Source organism: Fukomys damarensis, unplaced genomic scaffold (genome assembly GCF_012274545.1).
Source record: "Fukomys damarensis isolate Sample0158 unplaced genomic scaffold, DMR_v1.0_HiC HiC_scaffold_11, whole genome shotgun sequence".
NCBI lineage: Eukaryota > Metazoa > Chordata > Mammalia > Rodentia > Bathyergidae > Fukomys > Fukomys damarensis.
Window position 1 is genome coordinate 18,961,399 of NW_022900923.1, and position 19,689 is coordinate 18,981,087.

The window sequence follows — 19,689 nt, forward strand, 5'->3', positions numbered from 1 at the left end:
CAGGACCTTGCACTCGAGAGGCAGGTGGCTGAGCTGCTGAGCTAAATCCCTGGCCTTCTACACTTTCCTTTTAAATTAAAAGTGTTAGTATGCATCCCAGTAATGAACTCAATTCTGAAATCTAATTCTATGACAGATAAATAGGTAAATAGGGTGTAAATGTTATTGCCTGGCTGAAAATAAGGAGATGTGCTTTCAACATTTCGTGCTGATGCTTTGGATCTTTGCTTCCTTGAGACTTATGTTTAGGAATAATACGTATACTGTTTTTTTGGCAATACTCAGAAGAAGGAAGAGGGGGGTCCTTTAAGGAGAAAATTGCATCTACTTCCACTGTTTCACTTAACAGCTATCTAAAGTGAAAACACTACAACATGCTATAAAATAATTTTTTCAGATGCCACATTTTACTTTTAACAGAAATGAGTATAATATAGAGAATGATAGGAAGTTACTCTACCACCAACATTTAGAATGATCCTTTCATTTTGACATTCCTGGAGTTTTTAACACTAGAATAATGTACTATATTAAAATTCAGGCCAGGTGTGTTGGTGCACACCTGTAATCCCAGCACTCAGAGGCTGAGGCAGGAGGATTGCTGTGAGTTCAATACCAGCCTGGGCTACATAGTGAGTTCCAGGTCAGTCTCAACTACATAGTGAGACCCTGTCTCAAAAACAAAAACAAAAACAAAAACAAAAACAAAAACAAAAACAAACAAAAAAACCAAAAACAGAACAATGAGAGAGATGTCTTTCTTTTGTAAAGTATGAGAAAAGTTACCGTAAAAGCTTAAGTAGAAAAGTACTGACATGATATTATTGAAGCTTCATTGCAGGCATATCAATATATAGAATTAGAGGATATAAAGTTAGTTCTCTTCAGTTTATTCATGTCTACATATTCCTTGCACAACGTCAGTGTTCCACCAAGATTTTCTTATACCATTTTGAAGATCTTTGCATTAGAGTAAAAGTAAAGTATTTAAATATGTTTTCCGTAAGTGAAGATTCTGGAAAGCATATGCATAAAAGTAATAATAGCTTTTAGTAGAATGTTTTTTGTTTTCAGACCAGTGGAAGCCATTGAGAATGATGTAACTGGTTACAAATACAGTTACTGTACATGCAATAATCTTTTATAAATAAAATATGATCAGTTAGAGGCCTAATAATCATATAAAGAGAGGACCTTTATTCATTCACTATCATAAAAATTCATACAGTGGTATATTAATTAGTTATTGCCACAACACTTCTTTGTGAGAAATTATTTCAAAATTTAGTGGCTTAGAACATCCATTCATTTGCATTGGCCTGGGGACAGCTCAGGGTCATTTCTTTATGTGTATGGAGTTTTATCAGGCCAGGGCAAGAAGACTCCATTTCAAGTGTCCTCTTGAGATCAGCAGCTGGTTTGGACACATTCTCCTTAGATGATGGCAGAGGAGCAAGAGTAAGCAAGCCCAACTATGTACACGTTTCAGACTTCTGCTTTATTTAACATCACTCCAGTAAAAATAAATCAGAGCGCCATGCTCTGAGTTACACAGCCAACCGCTGGCCCACAAAGAAACAGGGAGGGGTGAAGAATAAAGCCATCAATACAATTTACTATAAACATTACATATACAAAACCAATTTTTCAACAGCTTACAATAATAGCTTAATATTGTTAATAGAAAACAATCAGCTCTATTCTTAAAGTAAAATTAGTAGAGTCTAAAAGATATTTTATAGGGCTAAATATTAATTCAAGACTATAAGAGATAGACCTGACATTTAAAATATTAATTGGTGCACATATTACATTTATAAATCAGAAGGTGAAAAAAAGATGAGAAAATAAACACTAAATGGAAAGGAAGCTGACACAGATAGGCTTTTAAGAAATTGCCTGGTATGGCAGTCTATATATCCCAATTTAAACTAGTGTCTCCTAGGGAAAAAAAAACAAATTAAATTTAATTCAATTAGGCTTTTTAAGATGATATTTTTACAACGTCTCTGTCTAAATACTGTAACTCATCCATTAGTGACTAAATGTTGCATTTTCTACATGGCTCTCTATAATATACCTCCTTCTTAAAATCCTCATTCCCATTAATCTATAGTTATATAATTCATCACTTCACCATATGTATATCTTAAATTTGCAAGGTATATTGTCAGCGTTGTAGTGCTGTGACAAAATCTGACACCATCAACGAGAACGGAAAAAGTATTTATTTTGGCTTACAGTCACTTGTCTATATTGCTTTTGGTACTGTGGTGAGGCAGATTGTGATGAGAGTATATGGCAGAGCAAAGCTACTCACCTCATGGCAGGCAGGAAGGTGTAAGAGAAAGGGAAAGGCCTAAGTCTCAATACCCCCTTCAAGGGCATGACCCCAGTGACTTCTTTTCACTATGGTCTACCCACCTCCTAATGGTCCACCACCATCCAGTAGTGCTACCACTACTAGAACCAAGCTTTCAGCTAGCCTTTGGTGGAACCTTTAGGATCCAAAGCAGAACACAAAAGAAAATGAAAACAGTAATCAAGAAAAATGATTTTTGAAAAATGATTTTTAGAAAATTTTCAAAAACAATTAAAGAAGTGTATATGATAGCCTGATAATATAACAATAAGCCAGACTTAGAACTCAAATTATTAAAAGCTCAATGAGAAAAAACACATTTTTCTAAAACTCTTTCAGTAAAACACATAGGAAGATGTATACACATTTTTCTCCCAAGGATGAATCTCTGACCACAATCTTCGTTTATTCTGGCTGTATGCTTATTTTAACACTGACCTTAGACCAAGCTCACAATACTGTAGTTTAAGTTCAGTAAAACTGTTCAGTGCTTGCTAAAAGTTAACATGAACGATACTGCTAACAATGAAGTTCAAATTCTATGTGAAGAGCTTTGATCTCCATCCTGGTTATGAATTTTTTCATACTTTAAAACTTTATTGTATATCATTTTTTATTTCTCTGAGAGGTAAGCCCACCCCTGAAGTTACGTATTTATTCCTTTTCTTTGGCTTTATGGTTTAACTCTCAATGCATATATTTCTAAATGATATACTAGTAGTATACATTCACGAATACAACAGTAACATCTATTTTCTGAGATTTTCACTCAACATTTATGTTACTCATTGACATAGATCCATGGATCTGTCATTCATTTTCACAGCTATATACATTCTACAATACGAATGTCCAATCAGTAAACATGTGTACTGTTTCAGTTTTTTATTACTAAAAGTAATGCCACAATGGACATTGTTTAATTATGTTTTTCTCAGGCAAAGCTGCCAAAACTTCAGAGTACCTAAGAATCACTAAGAAGATGCTGAGGCATAGTTCCTGAAGTCCACCCTCAGGAACTCTGGCTCCATAGGGTGGGGTTCCAGAACTTTGGTTTTCCACAGGCCTGGGGTGATGTCAATGCCATGAAGCACAGATCATACTGAACATCAAGGCTGCCAGTATAATATACCTTTTTTCTTTTCCTAAAGGACACAACCATGCAATCTGTATACTAACAGTTTATCATTTATGTATTCTAAATATTTTAATGACTTACACATTTTTTCTTTTAGGTATTATGATGCACAGGAGTTTTAATTCAATTGTAAACAAAAGTCTCACACTTCATTTAAGATTTATACTTTTGGTATGTTAAAGTCTTCTCTACCACAAGATCAAGAAGATATTCTCTAGCAGTATGTACTGAATATTTGATAGCTTTACTGTTCACATTTAAAGTGCTTAATTATCTGGAATTGATTTTGTGTATGGTGTGAGGTAGAGGTCCAATTTAATTTTCCCAAAGAAATGGCAATAATTCAAGCATAGAAATGGCATTTTCCCCACAAAACCTTACACAATATCAACTTGGCTATATAAAAAATACTCATATACTTGTGAGCATGGTTCTGTACCACTAAACTATCTACATCTACCCAAAATAAAACTTGGGGCCAGGGATTTAGCTCAGTGGCACCGTGCCTGCCTTGCGAGCACAAGGTCCTGAGTTCAATCCCTTGCACCAAACAAACAAACAAAACTTAATTTTCCATACCCTTGTTTTAAATGTCACCTATAATGTTATTGTATTTTTAACAATGTGACTTAATCTGTTTCTCCTTTTCCCCAGAGCCATTAACAATTTCTATTTACTACAGTTAGATTTATTTGAACTTTTATCTACTATCTCATTTTTGCCTTTTAGTTGACTTGAATTTTCTTTACTTTCTTCCCCTTTTCCTTTCAATTAACCAGTATTCTATTTCCCCATAACAGTTTGTATTTTGTGTTTTAGCTCTATTATTTCAATGGTTTCTCTAAAATACGCATCATGTAGTTTCATACTTACAAAGTATTTACAGTGATTTTTCGATATTAATTTTCAAAAATTCATGATCATATCTATATTAGTAACAGCTGAATATATTTTGTATTTTAACATTTATCTGCATTCAACATAAATACTGTAATTTTTTTTTTTTTTAATGAAACCTGTTTATTAAAAGAACTGGCTAGGACTGGGGATTTAGCTCAGTGGCGCTGCCGCCTGCCTCATAAGCACAAGGACCGGAGTTCCATCCCCGGTACCAAAATAAAATAAAGACCTGGCTAGATGGTCACCTAAACTCTGGAAGAAAAGAGAGATGCAAATAGATGGAAGATTTACTAGGAGCTCCAAATTTATTTTTGTTATAGCAGTATCAAAAGTTCATTTTTATTTAACAAAGTAACAGTAATTTGCTTCCAAATATTGGTTTTATTATGCCTATCCTATTTGAGTTCACTCAAATTATGTGGAAACTTGAAAATGAAACGTCTTTTTCTTTTTAAAGTACAGAAATTTACTGGGGACTAGGCATAATTCCCGAGAGACAGGAAGGTTCCCAAATGGGTTGCCTGAAAATGATGCCTTTGATATTCATTTTTTATTGTCTATGCAATATAGATAAATGAAATGCAAATTAATGAATGCTGACATTAATCAAAATTTATTAAAGAATTATTCACATATTTAATTTATTTATAGGGTGAAGGAAAGAACATTATGCCTATGGATAAATTCTGCATAAAATGAAAGACAAGGCAGATTTATCATCTTAACAAATTTAAAATATTATCTCTTCAATAAAATGGAAAAATATACTAAAATACCCTCCAAGCTTGTAAACACTGAAGTTTTTCCGTGTTAATCCCACAAAATGTATTAAATCAGGTATAATAGCTCCTAAAGACCTGGTTCTTAAGCTGAAAAGGATTAATTATTCCTTGGTAATTCTGATTTTAGGGGGAAGAGGGAATGGATAGTCCATGAACCGAATCCAGAAATTATATGTATTTTATATAGTATATTTATCTGTTAAATACTCAATTTTTTAAAAAGAAAAAAATGGTCTTCTAAATACAGTAAAGTACTTACTGATTTCTTCCTCAAGAAATTATATTTATCTACCTATCCACCTGTCCACCTAGTAAGGAAAGGTATCTGTAAAACTATTACCAGTAGTTAACTCTTGGGAGGTAGTATAATAAAGTTTGGCTAATGGAAACTTGAGCTTTATTTGTTACATATAAAAGTTACAAATGGGGGTATAATCTTTTACTAGTGGTGTAATTAAATCGAAACAATTTAAAATAATTACATAAAACTTTAAAATGAAAGAAGTATATGATATAGGCCTAGATAACTATACTGAGAATAAATCATCTTTTAAGGAAAAAGATTTATCAAAATTCTGTCCAGAGAAGTATCCAAAGAACAAATAATGGGTGAAATACTGGAGAAAAATCAGAGAAGGTGAAGAATAGAAAACAAACAAACAAAAAATCTATGTTTAAGCAATGAGAAACCATGAAAAATTTTAAAGAAACTAATAGGGATATTTAACAAAATTAAACAACAAAAAAAGAGTTAATTTTATTTTCTTTCAAAATAAGACTTATCATACCCCAAATCATAGAGTCTGTACAACACTGCAATGGGGTGGGGTGTGTGAATTTAGCCAGTATGAACTTAAGAGTAATTAAAATTGAAAATATTTAGTTTACGGCCACACCACCCTGAACATGCCTGATCTCATCTGATCTTGGAAGCTAAGGAGGGTTGCACCTGGTTAGTACTAGGAAGAGAGAAAATACTTACTGATCACATAAATAGTATATCTCAGAATTCTTTTTATTTTTGGAACAGTATTCCTTTCTAGTTATTAACATAAATGTCAATAACTTCTGAAAGAAAAACTGCTTTAGAGAGGACATGTTGACAGTATCTGTATTTCCTATTTACTAATTATGGCTTATTAAATTACAAGATGTTTCACCTTAGTCTGAAAGCAAATCTAATATATTACAGACTACTTGAAATTGTTTACTTTAATCTTACAATGTTCCTCCAAACTGAAATAAAAAATGAATTAATTGCAACAAATATAAATATATGATTCAAGTGAAAATAGGTAAGAAAGGTTAGAGCTAACATAATGCATCACTTTCCACGTAGATTCACACTGCCCTTGCAATAGAAAATCACAATGTAACTGGGGGGTAGCTCACATACTAATTCAGCATCTTTCATGACTATAGAAGCAAAGTTTAAGAAAATACATCCCACACCCAATATATTACCAAAGACATTAACAAGCAATTTTGTCAGTATGATTCTCTATTGCTCTCAGTGGTAAACAGTATAGCAACAGAAGAGTGACATCTTACAGCTTACAGAGAAACATTTAGGTAATAGTCTATGTTCTAAGAAATGTTCCTATTCTAAATCAAGACAATTACACATCAGTTGCTGTTTTCTTAGGAGTGAAAGTTTTTTCTGTGGTTAAATCATGTTTCAGTCATAGAAAAGTGAAATTAAAAGTTATAAATAAAAACAAGGACCACTTGCCCCCATTAATGTCTTGCTCTGATGCTTCCTCCTATTTAAGTCCAACTTAGATTAAGTATGAAATTCACTCCTAAACCACACTGTACTAGAAATGACTCATGGCACACAGCATCCATTTTACAGTCTATAGCCTAGAGAGGATGAAAAGTTATATTGCACAGATCCCTTTACAGTTATACCTTTATACATTAATTAGACTCCACCAATCAGATGAAATTTATATAAGATCTGAAAGGGCAACATTCTCCAGTCATGCCCCTGTTGGGGATGCTTCTGTTGCATGCACAGTATAAATCTACAGGAGTTTCTCTTGTAGTGCAGTAGTTGTCCATGTCCAGTTCTATGGTCAATGTAGTTAGGATGCCAAAGCCCCTGATTATAGCAATGGCATCATGTTCTGGTTTCAACAGCTGAGAAATAACAATTCTTTGATCTATTCTATGTTGAACTGACAGTAATCTTGCATAGGTCCATATTACAGAATAGTTCTCTAGCCCTACAAACAAGTAAATTTTGCTAAGAATATTGGGAAATATATGATGTTCTGGTCAAGAGCAGCTCCCATTTGTGTCCTCCTTATACACATGCACACATGTGCACAGACACACACACACACAAACACACACGCACACGCACAACAAGTGAAAAGAAAGGCTACATTGATCTAAAAGAAATAAGAAAGAATTGGTCAGGAATGGAAAAAGGATCACTACTGCCAGCATTACAGAAAATAAAAGGATTATACATGAATGTTATGAACACCTTTGTAACAAAATAGAAAACTTTCATGGCCAAATTCCTAGAAAAGCTGTAGCGATCAAAACTGATTTCAAGAATTTCTGAGTATACCGAGAACTAAAAAAAATTGAACTGGAAATTACTTAAGGAAACCACACCAATTCTACACACACTCAGAACAAAGGAAGGAATACTTCCCAATTCATTCTTTATAATATAATAAGGTCAAGATCAACGTACTTTGCTATCAGAGCCAGAAAATAACATAAGAAAACAAAAGATGAACAACCTTCATTAATAGAAAATTGGCAACATGAAAATTATTTTGAACCATGGTTATGATGGCAATTTCCCCAGGAGCGAAAGGGTGTTTAAACAAAGAAAACAAAACAAACTAGTATTATGTTGTATATTAATATAATAAAGAACATAAGTCACAGGATTGTTTCAATAGAGGCAAGAAAAGAGCACATTACAACGTGGAAAACTTACGCACAATAAAACTCTTAGCAAACCAGGAATTGATTAAAACATTCTCAATCAGATAAAAAGATATCTATGAAATTTAAAATAAATAAACTTTTATACTAACACCATACAAAATTGTGAAGGACTAAACATTTTCCCATTCTGATAAGAAAGCCTCTTTAGCCATTTCTTCTATTCAACAATGTACTAGACTTTGTAGCAATGCAGTAAGACAAAAAGGGATCCACAAATTGTTTAAATCTGCAGAAGGTATGATCTTACACATATAGAATGCCAGAAAAACTACAAGAATAAATAAAAAGTAGCAGAGTTGAAATATAGTATCAGTACACTGGCAATGAAGACAATCAAAAAATTACATTTTACAACAGAACTAAAAGTAAAAAAAAATTAAGAATAAATTTAACAAAAAAGTTAAATACTTGTACTGTAAATTGAAAATTACAAAATATTGAGATGTTAAAATGGTTGAAGAGGATTATGCAGAAAAATTCAATCTGTGGATACAGATGTAAAACTAGCAGTGAAATACAGAAGTTCATCAAAAGATTCTATACTACACCAAAGCAAAGTTTACTTGAGAAACAGAGTATCAGAAAATGCATGAGCATTATTATGGCAACAAATTAAACCATATACGAATTAAGGATGAAAGGCACTTAATAAATTACTCCATTTGGCTTCTAAATAAGAAATAGAAAAATAAAGTTGTGAATAAAAACTGTTTTCCAAAAGTAGGCATCCCATATAACAAGGTACTAAAGCCTGGTGGCAAACGCCTATAATCCCAGCACTTAGGAGGCTGAGGTAGGAGGACTGCCTTAAGTCTGAGGCCAGCATGGGCTACATAGTGAGTTCAAGGCCAGTCTGAACTACACAGAGAGATTCTGTCAAAAAAAAAAAAAAATATATATGTATATGCATATATATTGTGTGTGTGTGTCTGTGAATAGAATACATAACACTAACTTTCAAGTGAGACAGAGAATGTAATAAATCATGAGAAAAAAATGCAAGTATCATTTTGCCTGATATAACTATAATCCAAAAATTCTACAAAAAACTACTAAATTTAATAAGTTACTAAATATTTAAAAATATAGTACAGTGCCTAGTCATAAGACAAAAAAACCACATATCAAGTTTTTGTCTATGCTAACCAAAAAGTATCATAGTAAGAGAACTAAAAATATTTCACTTAAAATGACAGCAAAAATTATACATAGAAAAACAAACAAAACAAAACAAAAACAGTTGGCCCAAAACAACAAGAATATGAATGGACTACAGTACAAAATTTCATTGAAAACCAGAAAACAATTCAAAACCAATAAAAAGACATCCCCTATAAATGTGTGGGAAGACATACAATCCAAATATACTTTCAAAATATACAATCCAATCAGTTCTTTCAAAATTAGCAAATAAATATAGTTTAATTTTGATGATAATCCTAAAAGAACTTTTTCTAAACTTGGAAAAATATAAATCTTAAAGCTTCCAGGGAAAGGTAAGTGATAAAATTAAGTAAGAAATGTACAAAAGTTTAAAACAGTGAGATAAAACTGGCTAAACTATTATTTTAAAAGTTTTTTTATTTTCCAGAAAGGGAAATACTTGCATACAAGTACCTGAAGAAAACAATCTTTTCATAAGCAATGGCCAAAGGTTAGTGTGTTTATAAAACAACACACATTTAAAAAAATTAAAACTAAAACTACTGTTTAATTGAATACATTATAAAATATTGCTAACAAGAACTAAGCAGTTATTAAAATCCATATAGTAGCTCTAAATATAGCATCATTTTAAAAAACAATCCTAACTGCATCAAAGAGCTCCAGTTCAACTGGTTAATGACAGAAAAGGATTTACATAAGGAAGCACGTTAATAAAAAAAATAACAATCATTATTTTAAAAATTCTACACACTAATAAAGAATTCTACCCACACCTAAATGTGAGTCCATGCACTCCTCACATTTAACTAAGAAATTATGTCAACATCCCAGCAACGCATATTAAGCTGAGACTAGGAAGAAGTATACTAGTAAGTTTTAAATTATGTTTTCCTTTTCAAATGTTGCTATTATTCTCATGATATACTTCTCAGGTTTTTCTAAGGACCTGATATTATTTTTAAAAAGAATTAAGATTTCATAATTGAAAAGTTAAATTAAAAGTAGTTACTGTTTTAATAAATATTCAAGGAGAAAAAATTATAGAAAATAAAAATTAAGAATAGGGTGATCATATGATTTATCTTTTAACTCACCATACTTTAGACAATAAAAGAAAGTACAAGTGTAAACTAGAACTGCTCACTGCAAGCCTAGACATAGTCATTTTATTTAAGAAAGATATTTTAGCAGCTGATTCCTTTCTGTAATAACAATAGGTAATATTTTGGAACACTATGTCCTTACACGAATGCTTTGTACATAGCAGGTACACAATAAATAACTTCTGAAGGAATAGGTTCTCTTAAAAATTTATGTTTAAATATCTTAAACATTATAAGCTAAATTTGTAGATAACAAAATTTTAGTGTACAAAAGTAATCACTCATTTTAAAATGTTCTTCTAGACATAATACTGAATCAACATCAAAAGAAGATAAATATGCTTTAATTTTTTTACCTGCACAGCCAAAAGCCAAGTGATATCTGGAAGAAGGGCTGAATTTAACACAGCACACATTGGCCTTTGCCTCAATGCTAGCCACTGAATTGTCTAGGTTGGTAGACCACAGCTTCACTGAAGGAAAGACAAGAAAAACAACAAGAAATAAGTACTACATTAGCAAATGCTTCTACATAGAAAGTTTGCTTGTTACTACAGATGTCTTTCTGTATGATCTAAAACATTTTGATTTACTAGGACCAAAACTTGTTTAAACTGAATGCCTGTTTAATAGAATAACTTAATGTGAAAATAAGAAAAAGTGGTTTGAATGTAAAAAAAACCCCACAAATAATCAATGATTTATATTGAGAGGCAAAACATAACTACAGTAAAATATAAAAAGTACAGTATGATTTGGAGCTATGTTGTATATTAATTATACATTTATATTGCAGTATTCTTTAAAAGTGTGCAAAGGGATTCAAAATGGTGGCATAAAGACCAATAAGCAATATACACACTCTCTGGGACCTGCAAACAAGACTCCTGGTGGGGGGGAACAAGTTGGTGAAGAACAAAAGATCTCTGGGAATCAGGAAGGAACTGAGAGGAAAACTAAAAACTAAGCTGGAGAAACTGAGTACAACACAGAGAAAAGAACAAAGCAGTCTAGAAAGCTAAACCTGCTCTCTGGGAGGGGAACCTGTCTCCCAAAACACAAGCTAAAGCCAGAGAGGGTTGGCATCTCCAGGAAGAAACAATGGACTAACCTGAGAGGAGAAAAACAAAACAAAACAAAGCATGGGATTTACGGTGAAAGTAACTACTTCTACATAGCAGGCTAGAGGTGGAGAAGAAATACAGGGCAGTGCTTGCCATATTTGTGTGTTTAACCAGGAGGCATTTGGGAAAAGGGTTAAGACTGAGCTGCAGAACAACTACATTCCAGGGTTTCTGGGGTAACCCTACCACACTGACTGGGTGGGAGAAACCACAAGAGATAGTGGTGTAGAGGGTGCAGGTTAGACACAGAATTCCTTAGAAGTTCAAGCTTGGCCGCATAAAGGTTACTGGTTATTTAGGGAGCTTTTCCTATAAAATGAGAAACAAGACAAGGATATCCGCTATCACCACTCCTGTTCAATACAGTATAGTGGTACATTATAGGCAGCTAAGTTACATAAAAATTAATATACAGTCAGAGGGACTGTGCTCTCAAAGTCAGTGGAAGGTAAAGACATCAAAATTGTGACTGGGGCTGGGGGTTTAGCTCAGTGGTTCTGCTGCTTGCCTTGCAAGCACAAGGTCCCGAGTTCGATCCCTGGTACAAAAAAATAATTAAATAAATAAATAAAATAAAATAAACAAAACAAAACAAAAAAACAAAATTGTGGCTGGAGGCACATCTGAAGACGGTGAGGCCTCAAGATTAAAATCACAAGATGGGAGGGCCAGGGATTTAGCTCAGTGGTTCTGCCACCTGCCTTAAAAGCGCAAGGACCCGAGTTTGATCCCCAGTACCCCTGCCCCCCAAAAAAATCACAAACTGGGTGTGGTGGTACATATTTGTAATCCCAGCCCTATGGAGGCTGAGGCAGAAGGACTGCAGAGTTTGAGGCTACCCTGGGCTACACTGTGAATTCAAGGCCAGCTTGTACTACATAGGGAGACCCTGCCTTAAAAATAAAAATTATTAAAGTCATAATGCCCCAATTTGCATACTCCCCTAAGGGATGAATAGGAGTTTAAGATTATACTGTTAATTGGTACCACCCAGTCCATTAAATCCAGCTATACATCATGCACCGGGATGGGTGACCAGAACAGGTGGGAACATCCCTTCCCCAAAATGTTCCTGTTTTAGAAGAAGTCACAGATAAGTCAATGTAAGCGATGTCAGCAATATGGCCTTGCTAAGTGCCCCACTTCCCTATTAGATCAATATTAGGTAAACAGCTATACTTGTAATCTTATTGGTTGATTATAATTTGATCCATAATGTATCCATCTCATGACTGTGTATCCACCTTGTGATTTTGCCCTACAAAACTTTCTTGGAGAAATGAGCTCAGTGGCAACCTGCTTGAGACCCCTCCTATCTCTATGAGCTTTCCTTATTTTCCAACAAACCTCTCCTACTCTTAACCACCTCTGTCCTTTGGAATTCATTCTTTGATTTCAGGGGTCACAAAATTGGCACATCTGACATCTAGCAGGTTGACAGTTATATTTCTCCTATATCAGTACCTCAGTTCACAAACACTTTTGTTTGTAAACAATTTGGTTCACAAACAAGTGTTTACCAAACTTATGTACTATATATTTCAAAAAGCTAGAAGAAAAAATTCTGAATGTTTTTACCATAAGGAAATGGTAAATATTTGAGAAGACATATTTAACGTGACTTTTGACACAACGCATACATGATTCAAAACATCACATCATACTCCATTTACATATATGTATATGTATATGTTTTTCTGTATCAGTTAAATACTTTTTAAAAATAATATACAATTCTGAGCTGGGGAATTAGCTCAGTGGTTCCAGCGCCTGCCTCGCAGGTACAAGGACCAGAGTTGGATCCCTAGTACAAAAAAAGAAGAAGAAGAAAAAAAAAGATATACAATTCTAAGATGAGACAGCTAGCTATAATTAAAAGCCTAGATCTTGGGCTAGGGATTTAGCTCAGTAGTTCTGCTGCCTGCCTCTCAAGCACAAGGACCCAAGTATGATCCCCACTACCAAGGGTGGGGGGAAGCCCAGATCTTAAACCATTATTATAATCATGTTCTATCAAGTTACAAGAAATACATTAAAAATTAATAAACAGGTAGAAATACTTAGAAGAGAGAGAGGAATTATTTTTAAAAAGAACCTAAAGAATGTGCAAGGCCCTGGGTTCAATCTTCAATAGTTCAAAATAAGAAAAAAAAAGAACCTAAGAAAATTTTTAGCACGGAAAATGAAAAAGTAAAAAAGAACTAAAAGATAGAACAAATAGAACAACAGGGCCAGTGATTTTGCTCAGTGGTTCTGCTGTCTGCCTCACAAGCATAAGGGCCCAAGTCAATACCTGGTACCAAAAAAAAAAAAAAAAAAGAACAACAGAAATTACCCAATCTGAAAAAGACAAAACAAAACAAAAAAAACTGATATGAAAAAATATTATCTAAGGACTATAAAACAACACAAAATGAAATAATTGGAATCCCAGTAGAAAAAAAGATATTAGTGGTTTGATGAGTATCTAACAAAATAGTTTCCAGAAGAAAAAAGTACTGACAGGAACAAAGAAAGAATGAAATTACACAATGATAAAAAGGGCAATTCTTCAAGATATAGCAAGCCTCAAAATATTTATACTACTAACAATAGAGGTTCAAAGTAACTGAGGGAGAAAACTGTGCAGACAATTGAACAGAGAAAATTAGGCCTTAATATTTATCTCATAATCAGTAAAATGACCAAAAATCAGGACATAGAAAATCAGAAAATATCAAAAAGTTTGACCCATTCCTTAATTAATCCAGGGCTGAACAAAAGAGTCACAAGAGAAATTACAAAATTTTACAGAATTTTAAACTGAAAGGAAAAGCAAATATAATATATGAAACATTGTGGGATCTCCTTACGCAGTGCTTAAAACAAAATGTGTAACACAAAATATTTAGAAAAGCGATCTCAAAACCAATGAAAAGAACAGAAAACCCAGAGATAAAACCTGCATGTATAGTGAAATGATTTCTGACTAGCATGCCAAGACCATTCAATGGAGGAAAGGAAAGACTTTTCAGTAAGTGATGCTGAGAGTAAGTGTAAAAGGATAACCCTATACCCTTACACCATATACAAATATTTAAATGGATAAAAAGACAGAAATATAAGAGCAAAAGCTATAAAGCTTTTAGAAGAAAAGACAAGAGGAAAGCTTCATGACAATGGATTTAGCAAAGATTTCTCAGATATGACATCAAAGGCACAGGCAATAACAAAGAGAAACTGGTAAACTGGACTTCACAAAAACAACAACAACAAAAAGAAAATAAAACAAATAAAACCAAACACTGCATCAAACAACACTATCAACACTAAAAAGGCAACCCATAGAATGGGAGAAAACATTTGCAAATTACCTATTTAATAAGTGATTTCACGGGGCCAGGGATTTAGCTCAGCAGTTTGGTGGCCTGCCTTCCAAGCGCAAGGACCTGAGTTCAATCCCCAGTACCAAAAAAAAAAAAGTGATTTCACATCCAAAATATACAGATAACTCACAGCCAAAGCAGAACAAACACAGCTAAAAACTAAAATCAAACCCAAATAACATGTGGAAATAACTGGGACATGAACTCATTAAAGATATATCATTGGCCAATACACACATAAAAAAATAAAAACATTACCAAGTACAGTAGTAGAGAAATGGAAATCGAAACCACAATGAAATAAGACTCTGTACTTGCTAGGAAGTATATAAAGAAAGGAAGAAGCATATAATAAGTGTTGACAAGGGTGTGAAGAAAACAGCACTCAGGCATTTATAGGCATTAGTGGTGGGACTATAAAATTAGCAGTGGTACAGAAAACAGAATAGTAGTTCCACAAAAAAAAATATTAAACAAGTTGGGTGTGGTGACATACACCTGTAATCCCAGCCCTTTGGAGGTTGAGGCAGGAGGATCACCATGAGTTGGACGCCAGCCTGAACTACATAGTAGGACTCTGTCTCAAACCCACCCCATAAAAAAATCCCACCCCCCTAAAAAAAGCATTAGACAAAGACATACCATATTACCATGCCATAAAGCAATTTTACTTCTAAGTAAATGCATACTTAAATGTACTGAAAGGATATGAAGAGATATTTGTATATGCATGTATACTGCAGCATAACTCAAAATACTGAAAAAGTGACTTTTCTATATAACAACTGGCAAAGGAAAAGGCATAGCACACTGTGAAATAAAGCTTCCAATGAGAGTAATCCTGGGACATCTAACCATTAAATTGGGAGTTATAAAAAAAAAAAAAAAGAATGAAAGGGCACAGAAATTAAGCCTCCTTACTACTATAGTAAAAAAAACCCACTCATAGAGCTTTATAAATTTAATGGTGAGGAAAATCCCACCAAAACAGGGTAGTAAGAATAATAGAAAATCATTTAAACTGGCCAAAAGAGTGCTTGCTTCGGCAGCACATATACTAAACTGGCCAAAAGAAACACAGGGTTAAGGATATATCTCAGTGGTTAAGCAGTTACAACTTGCAAACAGCCATAAAAAGAAAAAATATAAAAAGAAGCAAGAAAGAGGGAGAGAAAGAGAAGTTTTGTTTTGAAATGTAAACATCACTAAGAGATTTCAGTATGTACTGGAAATTTAATGTAATTCAAAATGAAAAAACTTCAAAGTATTTCAGGAAAATAAGTTCATCAGACAGTACAACTAAAAGATCTGGTTATAAGATGGTAGCAGTTCTAAATGTTACCTTGTGGCACAAATCCAGAAAACATCATTATAATGAGGATGTAAGATATTCATTTTTCATTCACTTAAAAACAGAAATTAATTTCTGGGCTTAATATTATTTTTGGAATAGTTAATCAGTATTCACAAAGGTTTGCTATGAATTGCAAAAAATGTACCTCTCCCAAAAAATGATTTGGTGGAAAGGGGGAGAAGAGAGTGCTGAGAAAGAGATTCAGATAGTACCTTTTGCATCATCAGAACCTGAAGCCAAAAGTTTAGGATCCATCAAATTAAAGTCAACACTCCAACACCTCTTCTCATGCTCCTAGATATAGGAAAAGAAAAAAACAAAAAACAAAAAATAAAAAAACAAAAAAAAAAAGGCAGACTTAGAAGACAGAATACAGAATTTAAAATAAGGAAATTCAAAAAGTTTGTTATCAATTTATTGCTAGGGAGGAGAGGAAATGAAAGCAGGCTATAAAAACCAAATTGAGATACTGATGAAAAGCAACAACAAATCTTTTGTAAGTATATTTACTACAGTTACTGCTTTTTGAAATGTATTTGACGCATTCTAACACACAGTTGTCTCAAGAAATCCTTCTGAAAAGCACTGGCATTATGTAGCTATAAAAAGAGTAAATAGTAATTTAAATTTTGTAATTATAAAGTACTGTATCAAAGCTCTAAGATTATAATAAAATTGAAAAGGAAATTCTTAAGTAATAACGTCCTTATTTATTTACCTGGTAGACCTTCGACCTCTGTCCTGTGAATCCATCCCATAGGATAACAGTGCCTTCATAATCACTGCTAGCTAATAGGTTCTTATGGTAACTACTCCAACTGATACAGCTTAAAAAAAAAAAAATTAAAAGTTAGTTTACATACAAATAAAGAGCAACAGGATATAAAGCAGAAAGATTATCTTTTAAAAAGATTTATATAAGTTCACAATCATTTTCTACCTTCAACATATCCATGAAGTGACAGTAATGACAGATTTTTAAAGGTGACAGTATTTGTGAGAGAGATGTGAGCCTATAGCTGTCACTGACCATCGTTGATACATGAGGAAAGCAGTGAGGATAATAAAGGCCTGGGCATGGCATGGCAGAATGAAGGAAACCTGATTAGACTTTTTAAAATCCAAGATTTAGTTGTACCAAAATCAGATAAGCCAAATAAACTAGTCAGAATACAGCATTATGTATTTGACAAACGCTTAATTAAATCAATTCAATTTCCAATTGGAATTCCAATTAAAGGCATCTGACAGAATCACACTTTTAATAGTTATGCTTTCAGCTATTCTCCAGTATTCCAAAAGTCTGTATCAGCTAAAACATATGCTATTGTTCAGATACATATCTGAATCAAGTATACAGTAAAGAGCATTAAGGAAGAAGCTACTTAGTAGTTAATGTCTAGTAATGCCCAAGCATGTGAACAAAAAGTCTTGTTCAGTACTACCTGTATTCACACTAAATTTTAGTGACCAGTAAGAATTTATTTACATTTTAAAAAATATTTACAAGACTTTCTGACAGAAATTATATAAAACAATTGCATTTTGGATTTAGATAAATATATCTTCAAATTTCAGATTTAGGGCCGGGGATTTAGCTCAGCGGTTCGGTGGCCTGCCTCGAAAGCGCAAGGACCCGAGTTCGATCCCCGGTACCCCCCCAAAAAAATTCCAGGTTTAATACTTAATGGCTGCAGCGCTGGTTAATTTAGTGCATTTACACAACTGGTGAAAACAGATTGGCCAACTCTGTTTTAGCTATGGTTAGGTACTGATCTCTTTGGTTCCAAGTAAACAGCTCTGATCTTAAGGTATTTCTGCCATTTAATGTAATGTACTGTAAAGTACTGTGTAGTTTTACATGTGATAGGACAAACAAGCAAATAGCACATTTAATTCCTCTACTTAACATTTTCATTAAAGTAACGTTTACTTGATGGGCAGGGGAGGAGGGGGTGAAGGGAGGGCAGAGGTTAGGGGGAAAAATGGGAATCAAGACTTGCCATGTAGAGGTACATGATCCCAACAATGAGTGTTAACTGTACTGTATCCCTAAAATGTACCAATAAACTCAATAAAATTAAAAAAAAAAAAAAAGTAATGTTTACTATAAGTCCTTGCCATGGGCTAAGTATTGTGGCGAATACATTATGGTGAGGTTTAAAAAAGTACACTCCTATAAAACAGCTTATTGTCATTATGTCTTTTGTGCTATAAATACATAGAAAGTAGCTTTTATAAATAAAGTGCACAGACTCTAGAAGTAAACCACCTCAGAATGATTCCTGACTCCTCCATATGTTAGCCATATGATGTAAGGCAACTCATTTATCTTTCTTTGCTTCAGCTTCCTTGTGTATTAAACGGGGGAATAATGGCAAATATTTCAGGTCTGCTAAAAACAAATCACTTAGGACAATGGCTTGACATATAAGAATTTAATAATGTTATTAATTACACATGTTGTATTCCATCTACTTGGGAAAAAAACTGTAACTGAGTGCCAATGACAAATGAGCAGGCTCACAAACTATCATGGTGGAGTACTTTATGAATTTGTTCAGAAACAAAAAAAAAAGCTATAACAAATCATAGAAAAACGATAATACTTGCATATATATCTATCTGTCTCACATCACAGTTGAGCATCGTTAATACAAATATCTAAAATGCTCAAAAATCTGAAACTTTTGGCCCTGACATGAAACCAGAAATCTGATACTTCAGTGACTACAAAATTTGTTTCATGCACAAAAGTATGAATAGTGTATAAAATTACCTTCAGACTATGTGTATAAATTGTATATGAAACATAAATGAATGCTGTCCTTAGATCAGGGTCCCACCCCCAAGATAACACATCATGTATGTGTAAATATGCCAAAATTACAAATACTTCTAGTCTCAAGTGTTTTAGATAGAAGATACTCAACCTACATGTATAACTTACCATGTTAAGAAAGGTACATGGATGCCTGTTTTGGAAATGTTCTAAGTACTAAACAAAGTTAGTGTTAGATGATTTCCTTGTATATAATTCACTTTTAAGCCAGTGCTCACAAGAACAGCTTGGAAATCTTGATTTTTTTTTTTTTGTAAAGAAGGGGAGAGAGAAGGGAACAGTAAGAATAAGGAAAGAAAAGAGCATATTTTAGACCTAGGGAGATTTAGAGGAGCATATGAAAAATATGAGAAGTAGTACAGAAGTAGTTCCTACATTTTCAACACAATTTCAGGTTTGAAAAGTACTCCTTATGAACTGTAACCTCTAATATATGAAATTTTAAATGTTACTTCTTCAAGGAAAAGGAGAGTATTCTTGTGAAAAAAATTCTTAAAACTAGAAATAATTATATCAGAGATATATGTATGCTATGGAAAATATTCCCAACTTTCAAGCACTATCCTCAGGCTACAGTAA

At 33.3% G+C, this 19,689-nt stretch overlaps 1 protein-coding gene across 1 annotated transcript in view; it reads right to left on the reverse strand.

Annotated features, from left to right (window-relative positions):
• Cop1 (COP1 E3 ubiquitin ligase) overlaps window positions 1-19,689 on the reverse strand; it is a 178,275-nt gene that overhangs the window by 50,773 nt on the left and 107,813 nt on the right. The window contains exons 12-14 of the mRNA XM_033762106.1: window positions 16,987-17,095; window positions 16,481-16,562; window positions 10,782-10,898 (exon numbers count right to left, since the gene is read on the reverse strand). Coding sequence (XP_033617997.1) covers window positions 10,782-10,898; window positions 16,481-16,562; window positions 16,987-17,095 — 308 coding nt within the window. The remainder of the gene's footprint in view (window positions 1-10,781; window positions 10,899-16,480; window positions 16,563-16,986; window positions 17,096-19,689) is intronic.